Here is a 17,498-nt window from a genome sequence, read left to right on the forward strand (position 1 = left end):
TAATTGTTAATGGATCTGATGTTTTCTCTGGTGAGACGCAGTTATTAATAGGTAAACAGACTATGCATCATCTCACCTAAAAAGTTATTTGATAATGCTGCCATAAATCAAATGTATGTTCCCCATATTTTTTTAATTATTAATAAATGATGATAAAGAAGCTATAACACAATATGTGTAAACAGTAAGGACATTTTCGCCATGGCTCAGGAAGGATTGGTCTTCGGCAACAAATGATGAGTTTGCTGCATGAGTCAGATGGGTGTCGGCAGTTTTCATCACACATTTGAAATTAAAGTACTAAAAACTTTTTTTGAAGCATTTCTTTGCTTTTTTTTTTATTGTTTTCCATACTAAACACATCTGTGTGTCGAGTCTTTAAAATATTTCCAATGTTCTGTTGTAACTTCTCAGAATATTTCTGGCAAGTTAACTACTACTCAAAACCGCATTCTAGTTGGTGTTTCTGCAGTACCGTTCATACACCACATTTTGTCATGGAGCTAAATGTGTTTGGGAAAACACACACTGGAGGAGCTGCAGAGCAGAAACTGTCATCCAATCTAAAATTATAGTTTTTATGGAAGCTATAAAATACAAAAAAAAATTGTCAAACAAAAGCTAATGATAAGTGCTGCGTTAGCTAAAAAAATACTTTGGAAGATGGTGCTTCTGGTCAAATGAGACCAAAACTGAACATTTCAACCTATGTAAAAAAAAAAAAAAAAAAAAAAAGCAGAAAACTAATTCCAACAACAAAACAAAAATCAATCATCAATCAATCAATAAAAAAATGGTGGATTAGTTTCTTCAGCTAATAAAGCTAGTTGGAATCGATGGAAAAATATTTAGCTGTACAGCTAAATGCAGATCAATTCTGGAGGAAAATTTGTTAAAGTTAAAAACATCTCAAAAGACTTGCAGCTGTAGTTGCAGCAAAAGGTGGCATTTAAATGGAAAAGCTGAATACAAATATGCAGCATACTGTTCATATTTTTAATTGTAAAAAAGAAATACAGTTATTCACTACTTTGTGTTGGTCTATAACATAAATTCTCAGTTGCAGTGTGCAGCAGAAGAAAAAAGAAAATATTTTCTACATGTCAGCCATCAGATTGAGTTTGGCTCAGAATCTTCCAGTTTGCAGCAGCTCTCTGCAATGTGGGAGAGTCCAGTGCACAAACACGAACACACAGAGCCTGAGCCACAGCCTTGCCTCTCTGTCGGCGACTGTGTGCAGGGATGAGCTGGACCGCACCTCCTGAGAGCTCCACCTGAAACTGGAGATGCTGGGATACCAGTAAAGGGTTAGCTTACATTGTCTTTGTGTCTTTCACGCTCCTCCTGCTTCTTTTAAGCTTAGACAGGTACAGGGCGTTAGGATATTAACATACAATGCTGTGGTATTTATTGTTTTACGTAATCCCTGTCACTGAAGCCAGGTACTTATAGTCATGCAGCCCTAAGGAGATGAAAGACCTAAAACACGTAGTGCTGGATACTGGAGTTCTCTCTTGTGTTTGTAGTTTTTAATATTTTCTGTGGGATTTGTGGATTTAAAAAAACTTCCTGCTGGTTCAGCCCTTTTGATTTTGTTGAGGAGAAGAAACCTATTTTAATCTTCTTTATTTTTCTATTTATTATTTCGGGTCAAGATTAATACTTTTACAACAGGTATGTATTGTTTTTGTAACTTGAATGTAATACAATGAAATTTTGCTCATGAGTCATATTTCTGGAACTGCATTTTCTACACTAAACTTATTTGTCATAAAGTGAAAAAGCCGACCTGGAGTGACACAGTCTAACATGCTCTTTAAACAGCTGTTCAAATTCTGATTTCTTTTTATTTATTTACTTATTTTTTGACAAAAAGAAGAGATTATGAAGGATGTCAGAAACCCAGTTGCTTGATGCGCTGCCAAAGGCACTGATTTTCTGCTCAAAATAAAAGAGGAGATTCTTCCCGTTAACGGTGGCTGGCGTTGTTGTTCGTCGGTCTATCTCAGACATTAGGGGGTATTTTTGTGGGGCCGAGATCTTTCAGCTATTTCTCAGTGCAGGGAAGTGAGAAGGGAGGGGAAGCAGAGCCAACACAAAAGGCAACATTATTCCCCAGCGGATCTGCGCTACATCCCACCATGAATGGAGTATTGAAAAACATAACATTGGGGACAAGATTGTTTTTCATCCCTCATAACTGAACCATTTGTCCCAGAGTTTCGAGTGGTGCGCTCGTACAGTTTCCAAGGGAGGCAGCCTCGGTTCTCGAGCGCCGCGGTGGTGTTAAAATCCCCCACCTCCCGATTGGACGTTCGATGCCTTTGACTGTGTTGCCTTTGGGCTTCTGAACCTCATGTTTTGAGACAGTTACACACTGGATGAACCTGGGTGAAAGCTGTTTGCAGTCCTTTTGCAGCAGCTCCTTTCTACAGACGCTGCTTCCACAGGCTGAAGATAAGCAAAAAGTGCAGTGGCAGAATATTTTAACATCCTCCTCGCTTCTTCCTGCTTTCCGAGACGAGAGGCGCCCCCGCGGTGTCATCGCGGGCCTAAGCGTTTCGGAGGATTCTAGTGACAGATTGCAGGAAGCAGCGTTTATGCCCGACGATGGGGGACCACAGAAAGCAGAAATGTCTTTGTGTGCTACCTAGGCCCGGAATGTCCACTATCTCAAGGGGCCAATATCAAATTCTCCCTTCATCATCCCCTAATACGCATTCCTGGATAAGGTCAGGGGGAATTCTGCACGAGCGGAGAAACAAACAAGCCAGGGCAGGGCGCTGAGTTTTTGTGAATTACAGCGTGTCTCTTGCGGCTGTTCTCAAAGGTCGCTCAGATGTTTGGGTTTTAAAGTGTCCGCAGGTGTTAGCTTTGGCACAAACAGTGGATGTACATCAGACGGCAATAATTGATGGTTCAAACCTAATCAATAAAGTGTGTTGCACTCCATAGTAGATCAGTTGAAAATGTGTATCAGATATATAATTTTTTCCCCCGTTGGATTATCAGACCGCTGCACCCAACTTTAGAGCATCCTCTTGACGTTCTGAGGAAGTCGCTGATGTTACTATCTGACTGATTACTGAGTGATCCCTATGAATCCTGACATTCCCTTTCCGAAGGAAAATCCCCTGGAAAACATGGACAAAGGTATCGGCCTCTGATTGTAACACAAGCCTTCTCCAGCTGCTGGTGTTGCTCAAAACCCCAAACCTCTTCCCCTCCAACCCCCAACCCCATTGGTCAGTGCAACTCTCCCTCCAAATCTGGGTTTGAGGGTGGCCATTTTGTGCACGTTAGTCCTGATTGGATCAGAAGCTGGTGGCTGTAGAGATGCACTCAGAGATCTTTTAATGTTCATAAAGTGATCTCTGGAAATGGCATCTCTTCGAGCGGACTGAAACGACCATCCAAACCCCGCTACATCACAGTGACAACAGCCGCAGGCCGTGCCAGATAAAACAATCCAATACTATAATCAGACCACTCCAAACCAGGACAATAAATACTGATTGTTTTTCAGTTGTAGAAAAGTGTCTGCCACGCTGGAGGCTGTTGCGAGTCTGGAACGCATGCAGCTCTGGACTCTGGGTGCCCCTGATGAGAGTAAACTGAGAGTCTGTAACTGTGTGTGTTGCAGCCAGATGGTGAGTCAGACAGCCATGCGAGGCCAGCGTGGGGCGGAGAGCGAGTGCAGGTGCTGGAACCCGGCCGTTTGGCTCCTGGTGTCCCTGCTGGCTTCCTTTGTGTTGGTGCCGCTCGGCGTGCTGAGACTAGGTAGGTCTGGTGGGGGGCCTGGGGTACTCGGGGTTTATCTAAAAATAACTGGCAGACCTAAAGCTACTTAAATATGTACCAACATGATATGTAATAGAGGTAGCAATATGGTAAAGTATAGTACAACTTGAACATTTGTATTTTGATTTAAACGTCACAGGTGTCTTATGAAATCTTTAAAATGGAAAAGACGTTTTCAGAGAACATTCTTTTCTAAATGATTCACTGTGGTGAAGATTTAAAGAGTCAACACAAAAAAAGCAAATCTCTCCTCTTTTCATGTGTTGTTTGCCTGCAGTGCTGTGAAAAATATTCCCCCCCATTACCGATTTCATCTGTTATTGCCGTTTTATCACGTTTAATTGTTCACATGATCAATAATGAGTTAATTTAATAAAAGATTAAAGCTATCCAGACCAAGCGGAAGTTTTATTAAAACTGAATTTCACCAGTCAGACTATCCGCTGAGATCAACAACCCTGTGTGCTTTCACAGAATCCAGTCGAGTTTCCAGAACCAAATGGGCGTGGCTTACAGCTCACTGAATTCACTTGAGCAAGACATGCGGGGGGTTTCCCCAAAGTGAAATCCCCAAAGAGGCTGGGTTCTATGTTTCAATGCTCTTCCATTGTTTTAAATCCTGCTAATGCTTTGCATATAGGTGCAGTTCTCACATACACCATCCTTTACATGCAATTACACATCAGATTCTGCAGAACAACATATCTCTAAGTTCGTCACTGGAAAATTGTACGGTGCCTTGCTTTGTGCACAATGTGGACTTATGTTGGTTCTGCAGGTGTCTTCACTCTGTACAATATCCCTATGTCACATTTGCTCTGCAATTCCAATGTATACTGGCAACCATGTGAAACTACCAAGTCGCATCAGGGTCGTAGTGTTGGTGTCGGGACCTTAGTTTGATGGCAAACTAATGAATATGCGTAGATCACAAACCAAACAGAGGATAGGGCTAAGGTCATTAAAGTTAATCTGTTTGTAAAGACTTTCAAAAATATTTTATTTGATAGCCTTAGTGAGAGACAATATTCACAAATGGTGAAATCAAGGAAAAGTTGTTAAGTCTCTTAGGAGAGGTCTGCCTAACAAAATTACTCTAAAAGGTCACTGATGACTCTCCACAACTCAATACAACAGTCAATGTTAAATCAGAAACTTAACAGTAAGAAAAGAAACTTGGCAAAACTAGCGTCCAGTTTTGTCAGTCCACTCTGAAATGGATCAAAAACCTCAACAAAACTAAATGGATGTTTTCAAGCAGCCTTGTCAAAGTCTTGCTTTCGTCCGACAGAGAAGCTGTCGTGACGTTAAACAGTCTATTCATCTCCGAAGCCCTGCGATGTGGCCGGCTAAAACGGTTCTTCAAAGAAGAGTTGTTAGTCCAAGGGCGGCGCAGATAGCTATGAAGGGCTGATTTCTTTTCACGAAACTGCCAGACGTGTGTGGGAAGATTATCCTTGGTGATCGATGTCTGATATTAAAATCTGACTATTTGAAATGTGTGTGATTTAAAAAAAAAAGAAAAAGAAAAAGCACAAACAGAAGCAATTTTAACATTTCCCCAACACCATATGCATGTGTATTAACATTTGATTGTGATAACCAATTCCATTAAATTTGATCTGTTGGCAAGAAAATCAGCTTCTCTGAATTCATGTTAATTACTCATGCAATACTTTTAACTACCTGTAGAGGGAGCAGTTTACCACTTATCCTTCCTGGGTCTTGGAGGATGTTTCTACAGGAAATAACTGGACGGATATTTAAGATTTCTTTTGAAGTGAGACTCATGTCTCTGTTAGTGATGGTTGCCTTGACGACGCACGTGTCTTGGTACAGAGTCCTAAATGAATATTGTTTTACACTATATTCATCAAAACAGACCATAATTCACTTGAGCCTAAGCATAATAAGTATATCAACAATCATAATAAAGATGAATTAAATCTAAAGTTAATTATAATTTTTAGATATGAAATTACCCAGGCAACTCAGTACCATGTCAGCTTCAGCTGAGATTATTTGGAAAATATGAGCAGAACTCATGTTTTAAACTTTGTTTGCTGTCAAATCTTAGGAATATATATCCTTGTAAATTACAACATATTTTATTATCACTATTTTTAACATAAAACCTAATAAGCAGAATGTTTTCAAAGGGCAAGGGGGACCAACAAACTCGGGAATCAGCTACAGATAAATTAAAGTGGTGAACCATAAAAAACTAATAATAAAAAATAATAAAAAAATAATTAAAGAAAATAAATAAATGACAGGAATGATCACTGCCCACAGGCCAAAAATGATAAAAACTATGGAAAACAAAAACTGCCACAATTCACTGAATAAATTAAGTTTTTCAAATTTATTTTAATTTGCCATTAATAACTTCAAATTGGAAAAAAAAAGTAGATTATATACACTTCCAAATCTACAGTCTGGTTTAAACATAGAGGTAACATTTCAGCTACACCGTCTCTTTTTTAGTGTAAAGTTAGAGAATTGACGACCACGCTAAATAAAAAATGTTTTGTCTACTACAACATAAAACCACTGCATAATAATAAAAAAAGTTGGTTCCAAGAATCAAGGCCAAAAACTGAAAATGAATGGGACATGTGAGCTGATTATTTGTGAATTTAGGCCGAAAACACACGGCGGAGTCCCTGATAACGCTTCAGGACCGGTTGTACTTACGGGCGAACTCCCTGTAGATGGGAGCCTTTGTGTCTGTGGGTACTGTCTGCCCCCTGCTTTCCTCTCAGACCTGGCCAAAGCCCTGCAGCCGTTTCAAAAGGGAGACACGATCAATGTCACTCTGTGAAACAACCCATGCAGGGGAAAAACAATTTGTTTACATGCGCCAACATCTGCGCCGTCTGGTTTTATCCTATTGCAGAGTCTATAGATGTGAGCCTTGCTGACTTTGTTTTTCTGCTTTGTATTTCCAGGAGGCATGAAGCTAAACAAACGAACTCTAAGCAGTAAGTAACATTCAGTTATTAATTTCTTTCTTTTTTCACAATGCGCAGAATTCAAAATCTCATACAAGAAAGAATACAAGAGGTGAAGAGTAACCAGCATGTGACACCATGAAAGCTTCTGCTTAGCCGTATTAGCACATTGCTCATGCCTTTGTGTCACAAACAAATAAAGGAGGTTGGGAATTGACCTACATAAGAAGTGGTTGTCACACAAAGGTCATCCTGATGTCTTTGTAAAGGTGTTGGAATCTGAGATACTAATCAGCAGTCAGTGGAGTGTCCTCCATCCGAGTTAAGAAACAGCACTTTTAAATGCACTTGAACCAAGTGAATAAGAACATCTTTGTCATTTTTTTTTAAAGTTACTTGTATAAAGGCTTGTATTTAGGATGCATGGTTAGGGTGAAGAGTTAGAAGAGTGAAGAGTTGAAAGGATTATAGTTTTTGGAACCTGAGGTGTCGCCCTCTGCTGACCATTACAAAGTTTTCAGGTCCAAAGGCCTCATGCCATCTGCTTGTTCACAGCAAAAGAAAAAAAAAAAAAAAAGGAGAAAAAAAGGGGAAAAAGTTTAGTAAACATCATTTCTGGGGCTTCATGTGGTTTTTCAGCTCACACAAACAAAAACATAAACATAATATTTGTTTGGCATACTTTCCATGAGCAGTTTTCTTGGTTTTATGGAACATGAGCTTTAAATTAATGCTCCAGAACACCGCAAATCATAGAAAAGAGAAGAACACCGCTCTTTTGTGAAAAAATGTGTAGAAAAAAACAGCTTTCAGTGGTTTTAGTTCTAAGCGTCAGCTAAAATAAAACTGCTCTTCATTTTCATCTGTTGAAATCAGTTAAACTTGTAATGTGATCTTATTCACTACTTTGTCAATTTAAAAATATCTTTATGCCGTACAGCGCAGACTTACCCTGGACTCCATTAGTCAGTGGACTGAAGGGAAATGTATTGAAAACCAGAACAACTTTGACTGTTTTCATTTAAAAAATGACGATGAGGATGTGAAAAACATGACCCAAGTGTGTGGTATTATAAGCAGCTAAAGTACATGTGAGAGTTTATTCGAGATTTGAGTGTTCATGTAGGAAAACTCATAAAAGAGAACTGCCTAATTAAAATTTTACAAAGGATTTTAATTTTAAAGTTATTTATACAATTAATTTGCTTTCCACAGGAAAGACTGGAACTAGACTGTGTACCTGCTTGTCACTTCTATTTTTATTTATTTTTTGATGCATCTAAATATTTTATAACAAGCCAATTTTATTAGCAGAAAAGGGTAGCCTTTGCAAATTAATTTTTTTTTATGTTGATGTCATTATTCCAACCAAGCAACCTGGCAGTTTAAAAAATATCATAATAAATTACTTAATTGTGACCATAATTTTCTGGTTAAATTATCAAAAAACAAAAAAGAAATTCAGGAACAGATCAGAAACAAGGACACTGACATCCATCAGTATGGAAAAGGTCACATTTCTGAGGCTTTGGGAGTCCAAAGCCTCAGAAATGTGGCTGAAGAAACCATATTATCAATAATTAATAATATGGAACAGTACCAGGAAGCATCCAAACTCCCGAATATCTGCAATATTTATTTATCTTCCTAAAATGTGTAGGAACATTTGAAAATATCAATAAAATGTTAAAATTAGGCATTTCCTTAAATTTAGAAAGTCTACATTATTTGTTTCAGTGTTTAGGTAAAACCTATCTGCAGGTTACTGCAAAAGTATTCAAATCTCCTTTAGACAAAGTCATGAAACTTCAAAGACACACCATGCAACAGTGGAACATGGTGGTGGCAGCATCATGCTGTAGGGATGATTCATCAGATTTGATGAGAAGATGGATGATTTTGTTACTTTTATATATACACATATATACTTGTACAGATTTGATGGTAGGGAGAATAAAATAAAAATGTCAGACTCTTGGTGGCACTATAGCAAACATTCCTCGTTTTATGGAGGAAATTGCCGACTTAGCATTTTTTCCATGCCAGTTTAGTTTTATTAAAGATCCTCATTTCAATCTGGAGAGACTCAGATGGAGAAAGAAGGCGATTAAAAGAGTTTAATGACAAAATGAACATGAAAATAAAAAGTCCTTTGGCGTTCAGGCCCCGGCCGGGGACATGGAGCTGGACTTCGATGAGCTCGATGAACATTCCTGATGCAGCATAGGAATGTAGACCCCCCCGGGGGCTGTACTGGTGGCGGCGGTCGGAGGAAGATGAGGCCTGAGAGCCGGGAGCTGAAGGTGGAGATGGAGTGGAGGTGGGTTGATCGCAGCTGGTGAGCAGAGGAGGCTATGGGTGAAGGTCCTTTTGAACTGAAGCCCAAACGATGATTGGCTGGAGCGAGGCTTGGTCCGCGCCGATAGGTCCAGGTTGCAGAGAGGCGGGCGCTGATTGATGAGGCAGGTGCGGCTAGAGTGTTCCAGACTGAACTTCAGTCAAGACTCCATTAGTCTTTACGATAGTAGAGGCTATTCTTCCTGGGGTCCACGCCACAAACATTACAATAAAATCACACTATTACAAACGTTACAAAAAAAAAGGTATCACAAAATACCTTAAAACACACAAAACCTAAAACACATTTCAACAGTTTCAAAGAAAAATATTAGAAACAAAGTAAGAAGAAAACCCTATAAAGGATCAGCGCGACATATTTAATCTTCAGGGCTCGTTCTGAACAGGCTTTCTGCTGTGGTCTTGGTCCGTGTCTAGCGTTACAGGAAATCAGATACAGTAGATAAAGAGGACATTACCTATGGAAGGCCAATAGCCACCCATCAACAAACAACTCAAGATACCCTCTGACTTTTTGTTTCAGGCAACACGATGCAAACCTTCGAGAGGATGCAGTACCAAGGTGAGTGTGAAGTTACTGCCATAAGGGGGGGGGAAAATGCAGTGCGAAAACATTCAATTCCTACCACGGCAGTGTATCGGTGACTTTCTGACTGAGTGCCAGCAAAGCAGAGTACAGCAAATAGAGCAGTGCTTGGGGCTTAAACAAGCTCATTTTCCCAGCTCTCCATTCTCCTAATCCCTAACTTATTTACTACTCCCCTTACTGGTTTACCGTTTCCCTTAATTGCGCAGGGACATTTCGTCTGTACGCACATGTTCTCAAGCAGTCGCGAGTCTCCTCCTTACCTTTAACAATAGAGAGAGAGCAATGTCTTTGGACACAACCAACTGAAAGCATGTGCCGTCTCTTCAAAGTCCAACTGGTGAATGGACGCACCAGGTGCGAGGGCAGAGTCGAGGTGCTCTACAACGGCTCGTGGGGCACGGTGTGCGACGACGACTGGGACATGGTGGACGCCAACATCGTGTGCCGGCAGATGGGATGCGGGGTGGCCGTCGCCGTGGGCAGCAGCTCTCAGTTCGGACAAGGCACGGGACTCATCGCGCTGGATAACGTGGACTGCCGGGGAAACGAGGCAGACCTGAGTCAGTGTCGCAGCCTGGGCTGGGGCGTCCACAACTGTTACCACTATGAGGATGTGGGAGTTACCTGTAGAGGTAAAACTTGTTCAAACCGCTTTTTAAACAAATAATAAATTACATAAGAAGTTATTAAAAATGCTGCCTTGTTTTTTTTTTTTTTTTTAGAACCTGTGCTCTTGGGGGCAAGAGGGTTTGCAGAGCCCACAACACCCACGGTCAAGTCTGGATTACGTAAGAATCATCTGCTCTGATAAAATTGAGATTGGTCTGCTGCTGGACATAAATGTACAAAGTGTGAATTCCTAAAATGAAAATTCATAAAAATGGTTGAAACGGCTCCAGAGAATTTTAATTCAACTTTATTCTGAAAAACGTGGCTATGCTAGCTGAATGTCGCCTGTCCTGGCCACTGTAGGCAAAAATTAGAATATGCAACATCTACTCCCGTCTAAAAGCTGACAGGACAATAACTTGTGTTTCCCGTCTGATTTTCGACTTTCTTCATCAGATGGCCACTTTGAAAATGTATTGATATTGATCAGTTTCTTGCAGCCAGATATGCTGACAGATCCATTTTGTTTCAAACCTTTTTAGTGATTTTGTGCGGACAAAAGGCCATCTGTTGCTTCAGGTCAAAGCATCAGCTTCTGATGAAACAAACTGTACCTGGATTTAATTCTCACTGCACAAATCTGAGCATGTGGGTATTAAGACATCCACAGGTTAGCATAAAGTTAAGGACAGATGGATCACAGTAGCACTTTATAAATAAAAAGCTTCATACCAAACTACAAACCTAAGTGTATTGGCTATAGACCAGTAGTACCTTTTGTGCCATTTACATCTGTAAGTCTGCAAGCATCTTCCTCCATCTGCTTTGGTCAGCTTGAATCTTTTGCCCTTTTTTTCTTTGAGAACTGCCTTGAGTTCAGCCAGCTTGGTTGGAGAGACTCTTTAAGTCTTGGCAAGTTGTTGGTTTCCTTAGTCCACATAATACTGTTTGTTCATCAGTGTTTCTAACAGCTATGTTTACACAGATTAAATTATAGGCTGCATTTAAAGATTAGGTGACTACTGAATGGAGTTGGTTGCATTGGATTTTATTTAGGAGTATCAGAGTAAAGGCAGCTGAACATGAATGCATACAACACTATCCAGATCTTTAGCTGTATAAGATTTAGAAACCCGTGTAAATATTACATGGGTTTTCATTTACTGGTTTGACTTATGAGCCTGATTAATTTGAGTTTTGTGCTCTGGAATAAAAACAACAATAATAATAAAATAAAAATGCCACCTGCTATTTGGATGTTTGTTTTTAAAATGCAGAATCAGGTTTCAATAGACCATAAACGTGGTCTTGTTGACACAAAAGGCATTCGCCGCTAACTCATCACATTTCTTCACAATAAAAGCTAGACATTTTAGAGAAGTATCAGTCACTGGATTTGGACACATTTAGACAACATCAAAAGGCTTTGGGGATTTGGTGCACTGTATCCCTTTGGACTTCCTCGTGGACGCTTCACAACACACCTGTCTCTTCAGTTTCAGATCCTTCTTATTGTTCGCCGGGTTTGCCTTTGTTGTACTGGCCGTGTTGTTTTCTTTTTTACATTCATTCCCAAGAGGATCACGGAAAAGCAGGGCTGAGTCAAATTCGGTGTACAATTGATCATATGACGTAGTTAGCTAATCCTCTGGTGGCCATCATGAAAGCAAGAGTAAGGAGGTCTTCCAGATTTATGGCACTTGCTACACATGAGTATGTCTATTGTCTCTCTGTTTTGTCTGGGAAGAAACGTAAGGTGATAAAGTTAAAGTTTGGTGCAACAGTAGATGCTGAGGTTTTTTTCTTCTTCTTCCGTTCTGCCCTGAGTGTGTTTTGTCTCAGTTTTTTTTGTACCAGTATCTTAGAGTCATCTTCTAAGCTTTCAGACACAAAATCTATCAGTTTGGCGCTTCAGTCGCTCTAGCATAGAGTAAAATGTTCAGTTAGCGACATTACTCTTTATGGTTTCCTCCGTCGTTCTCTTGGTTTTAGGCGATGGCACTGTCCGCTTGGTGAATGGCATGAACTCCTGCCAGGGTCGGGTCGAGATCTACTACCAAGGAAGCTGGGGGACGGTGTGCGACGACGACTGGGGGCTCCGCAACGCCATGGTGGTGTGCCAGCAGCTAGGCTGCGGCAGTGCGGTCTCTGCCCACACCAACTCCTACTTCGGCTACGGCACCGGGCTCATTCTCCTCGACAACGTCAACTGCTACGGCAACGAACAGGAGCTGATGAGGTGCAAGAGCCTGGGCTGGGGAAAGCACAACTGTGGACACCATGAGGACGCCGGGGTCACCTGCACTGGTACGATGCTCTAAGTTATGTTGGACAGTAAAGTTATTCAGATCAGTGCTGGGTAATGCTCTCCAGTGAGACTTTTGTCAGATTATAAATTACCTTTGAAAACAGCAACCATAAGTAGGTATCAACTTTTTATTAAGCCCACATTTCTGCCTTTGAAATGTTTTTATTGGTCTGATGTAATATTCTAATCTTAAATGTTGTGCTTCCATTGAGGGCTGAGATGATTAATCAGATTTATCATGATTAACTGGTAGCTGAAATAATCGTCAGCTGATTTAGTAATCGATTACTTGTTAACTGGAGTATATAGACCTAAAAAAGGGCCATTTTCAGAAAGGACAACATGACTGTACAAAGACATATATATTAATTTTGCATTAAAAGAACTGCCTGTAAATATGTTACCCAGTTGTAGCTTCATCTGGTTAAAATTCTGTAAAAAGGAAAAAAAATAAAAAAAATACCTCATTATGCATCTTTTATTAATTAGTTAATCCAAAAAATAGTCAGACACACTGATGTTAAAATTAAAAGTAAAATAATCGATTACTAAAATAACCGTTAGTTGTACACCGGTATTGTAGTTGAATCCAAACACAAAAATATTTCTCTTGTTATTTATAGTTCAGTAAATACTTTGTGTAATTCTGTCTGTAAAGTAATTACGTCTTTGTTGTCTACATATTCCAGGATCAACTACGGTTCCGCCAGCAGTTACAGAAGTCCGAAGAATCCTCTTGGAAACAACAGGCACCACAGGTAAATATAACATGAACTGTTAATAAACCACCACCAGAGGGAGCCATTTGTCCCTCTTGACTTTAAACGCAAATCATGGCGAGAGGTGCGGATTTATACAAATGTCTCTCTCTCGACTCACAAGAGTTCACTCTTACACATCTGACCGTAAATGTAATAGCATGAATCCATATATTTATATGTTTCAATTCAGACTAATGATTATTAACCATTATTTAAACTAAATATGAAATATAGAATAAGTTTGTAAGCGAGTTAAGCCAGCTGCTATCTTCCAACCATTAAAATTTCAGAGTAGTTTCACTGGATTAGGATCATTAGTAAGCAAAAAACAAAAACGTAAAACAGAGAAAAATAAAAGAATGAATATACTGATCCTGAATAAGTTTTTTTCCTGTCTTTCCTTCAGTCACAGAGAGAATTTCAACTACGAAGCCTACAACAACTACAACAACAACTGTAACCACGACTACCCAAACCAAAGGTAGTTTTCCATTTTATGTTCATTGTCTAAACATCATAAGTTTGTATTGTAAAACCTGCAGGTCATTTTATTGGATCTATAGCCTATGATACATCATATAGTAGTACATAATTGTGAACTGGAAGGAAAATGATAGGTGGTTTACAAATGTTTTGAGGGTGATGTCACTGTATGACATGGTAGTGGCTGCATCACGCTGTGAGGACAGGAGGACAGAAAAAGAGAAACTGGACAGAGTTGATGGGGAGAGGGATGGAGTACATTCATCTAATAGAATGTCCCAGTCAAAATCCAGACCAATGTCAAAGAAGGAAACTGGGGAAAGACAAGAAAACTGCTCTTTGCAGATGTTCTTCATCTAATCTGACTTGTTAAAAAGTTTAAGAGTGTAAATGACGATTGTTGAAAAATTGAAGGGTGTGGATCAGGGCCAGATTTACAAGGATGTGGGCCCATTGGTTAGAACTCGTTTTGGTGCCCTATCACTAACGAAAACATATATATATATATATATATATATATATATATATATATATACAGTATAGATAGCTTTATAGATAAATTTAGATATAGATTTACATCTATCGAAAATTATATATATATAGATATCTTTATCTAAATGTATCTCTCTATATAAAGATATCTATATATCTATCAATCTCTCTCTCTACATATAGATATAACTCTATCTATCTATCTATCTATCTATCTATCTCACATTACATCATTATTGATCATTTTATCATTATGCTACAGTTGCTTGTAATTTACCCAAGATGGATATGGAGATGCAATGAGCTGGTTTCCTATAAGAATGATAGAAATGATAGAAAACTTGCTAACAAAAAGCCTCAGACCTGCAGCCCACAGGCTGTTCTAGACTCTGACCAACAGAAGTGGCTCTTTGGCTCACTGATATGTTAAATGATGAAATATTGCCCTGTTTTTTGTTTCATTGGTTTTAATTTCCCTGGAGGCAGCAATTTATTCACATATATGTACATTTATTATTATAGATACTTTAATTAAAGATGAATTGTACAAGTTTATGTCATTGGGGCGCCGATGACATGTTCGCTTACATCTCAGAAAGTATGTAGTTGTTCCCCTGGTAGGCTTAATATGTCACTTGGCCAGTAACTGTTTTGGGCCCCCCAAAAGATTTATCATAACTTTATTATTTTCACATTTCTATTATTATTTGTTTATAGGCATAAAAATCACAAATTATCATTACAGCTCACCAGACATGGGCATATGATGCTTCTGTAAAGTACAATGTGTGCAAAACATGCATTTAAGAAAAAAAAATGTAAAAATTTGTGGAGCCACCCAAAGATTGAAGCCCTGCGTAGCTGCCCCAGTAAGCCCTTTCTGAACTCTGACCCAGGTGTGAGTACTTTCCCAAAATTACGCAGATCTGTTCTCACACCCGTCTGTCTGTCCGTCTGTCCGCCTCCAGGCAAACCGACCGTCCGTGTGATGAACGGCAACAGCAGCTGCCAGGGTCGCGTGGAAGTCCTCTACAAAACCATCTGGGGGACGGTGTGTGACGACGACTGGGACATGCCCAACGCCAACGTGGTGTGCAGAGCGCTCGGATGTGGTCCGGCCATCGCAGCCAAGACCCAGGCCTTCTTCGGCTACGGTTCAGGCCCCATCCTGCTGGACAACGTGGAGTGCACCGGCACAGAATCCGACCTGTCCCAGTGCTTCCATCTGGGCTGGGGTCAACACAACTGTGGTCATCACGAGGATGCTGGCGTCATCTGTGCACGTAAGACCTCATTCTTGGGATTTCTATCACGTTACGGTAAATCTGGAGACTTTTTTTTGTCTTTGTTGTGAAATTAGCGCCAAAGCTGATAATTTCCACTGAAAGTGCATATTTCCCCATCTACACAATCATTTCTGCCCGCCTTGCTGAGCTGTCCCCCTGTGCTGCATGACTGTAGTTCTCTGAGGAGGAGACGGCACAGAAAGCATTAAAAATAAAAAATAAAGTGAACGAGTCAAGGCGAATCAGCCTCACTGACTGTCTGCAGGCCAAACATGGCTGCTTTACAGAAAAATCAGAAGCACACAGGCTCTTAACATGCTAAACAATCCCTGGCAAGGTATCTACGGCTTTCAGCAGGTCAATTTAAGATTTCTTAAGGTAATGCCATCTTGAATTAAATTTAAGACCGAAAAACTATAAATATAGGGGACGGTTTGGGAAACGTGCTGCATTGCAATCAAGCATAGTAAAAACTGTGAACCATGATGGAGATAAAAACAAAGCTAGCTAGCTAGATGCCGTCTGGAGTCACAGAAAACAATGAAGATGCGACTCAGACATTTGCCTGACAAAAACCTCCCAGGAGGGGAAAACAAAAGTACATTAAATAGTCCTATAATGACAAAAAATTAAGATCTGGAATTGACATATTTAAGGTCAACTTACAGTTTTTAAATTAATTTGACGTTTTACGCCTTAAAATTTAAGGCATTCATTTTGGACACACAAATAAAAAACTTTTTGAGAAAGTGCAGACACCCACGCCTGGTTTTATATTAAATACATTGGGATTACTTTTTGTTTTTGTGTGCAGCACTTTGTGTGCCATATAAAGAAATTTGATGCGATTTGAAACAAAATCTATTTTTGTTTTTTTAAAGAGTCAGCCGTTTAATCTGGCTCTTCTCTCAGCTAGCAAATTGAATGGATACATGCATCAAACTCATTACAGAAACATCTTTTTTCAGAGGAATTACTTCATCCAAGTGGATCTTTGCATCATAATGTTAAAGGCAACCCAAGAGGCAAACAGTTTTCCATTATTGATCTGTGCAGTAATTAGAGGAGAGCGTCTTGCTAATGCATGTGTGACTTGATATTTCCTGTGTACGTCCACTGGGTGAGAGAATCATTCTCTGCTTTTCTCTTCAGCTCCCCCACAGTTGGACCCCTTGTTTTTAATTCCGATCGCACGAGACTTCCGGGTGACTGAACAAACACCAGCAACCACGAAGCCTGCAGAAGGTAGGTACATCTTCAGGTACCTCAAACTAGCATGGATTACAGCTTCGGCGGCGAATCTGAATCGTCTATATCGAACCGTAGGAGCTCTGAGGCTGGTGGACGGCCAGCACCGGTGCGAGGGTCGAGTGGAGTTGTACCTAAACTCGACATGGGGCACGGTGTGCGACGACGCCTGGGACCTTCCCGACGCCCGGGTCGTGTGTCGTTTGGTGGGCTGTGGAGAAGCCACGCATGCATGGGGCGAGGCTCACTTTGGACCTGGCACAGGAACGATCCTTCTGGACAATCTGAAGTGCAGCGGCACGGAGGCCTCCCTGCAGCAGTGCTCCCATATATCTTGGAACGTGCACAACTGCAATCACTCCGAGGACGCCGGTGTGACCTGCTCCCTGTCGTGATCGCAGCGTGACCTCGCTCCCATCTCCAGCTCTGCTTGGACTTGTACACATTATGTAAATACCAACTTTCACGTCGTCGAAGGAGTACACCATGCAATAATATAATATACACAGTAAAGTTATAAATATTAAGCACTTTATAAATATATGATATGAAGCTAAATGTACACATTTCAGCAAAGCTTTTAACTGTTTTTTTGTGCTAATATTTACT

General features: G+C 40.2%; 1 protein-coding gene across 1 annotated transcript; it reads left to right on the top strand.

The window, feature by feature from the left end:
- Positions 1-3,647: 3,647 nt before the first annotated feature.
- On the top strand, positions 3,648-17,465 carry ssc4d (scavenger receptor cysteine rich family member with 4 domains). The gene is made up of 10 exons (XM_088012277.1): positions 3,648-3,780; positions 6,753-6,785; positions 9,637-9,675; positions 10,032-10,334; positions 10,425-10,490; positions 12,304-12,618; positions 13,309-13,377; positions 13,787-13,861; positions 15,324-15,638; positions 16,794-17,465. Exons 1-10 carry the CDS (start codon positions 3,648-3,650, stop codon positions 17,282-17,284), a joined length of 1,839 nt encoding a protein of 612 aa, XP_087868403.1. The 3' UTR covers positions 17,285-17,465.
- Positions 17,466-17,498: the final 33 nt, after the last annotated feature.

Source organism: Poecilia mexicana, unplaced genomic scaffold, assembly GCF_051168715.1.
Source record: "Poecilia mexicana isolate PSO_F unplaced genomic scaffold, ASM5116871v1 scaffold_14, whole genome shotgun sequence".
In the NCBI taxonomy this organism is placed as follows: Eukaryota; Metazoa; Chordata; class Actinopteri; order Cyprinodontiformes; family Poeciliidae; genus Poecilia; species Poecilia mexicana.

What these genes read in the sequence shown, in the direction of transcription:
- ssc4d (XM_088012277.1), top strand. Translation starts at nt 3,648, where the DNA reads ATGGTGAGTCAGACAGCCATGCGAGGCCAGCGTGGGGCGGAGAGCGAG. An exon ending in CGAGAGGATGCAGTACCAAG is followed by an intron (nt 9,676 to 10,031) that starts GTGAGTGTGAAG and finishes GTCTCTTCAAAG; the next exon opens with TCCAACTGGTGAATGGACGC. An exon ending in CGCCGGGGTCACCTGCACTG is followed by an intron (nt 12,619 to 13,308) that starts GTACGATGCTCT and finishes TACATATTCCAG; the next exon opens with GATCAACTACGGTTCCGCCA.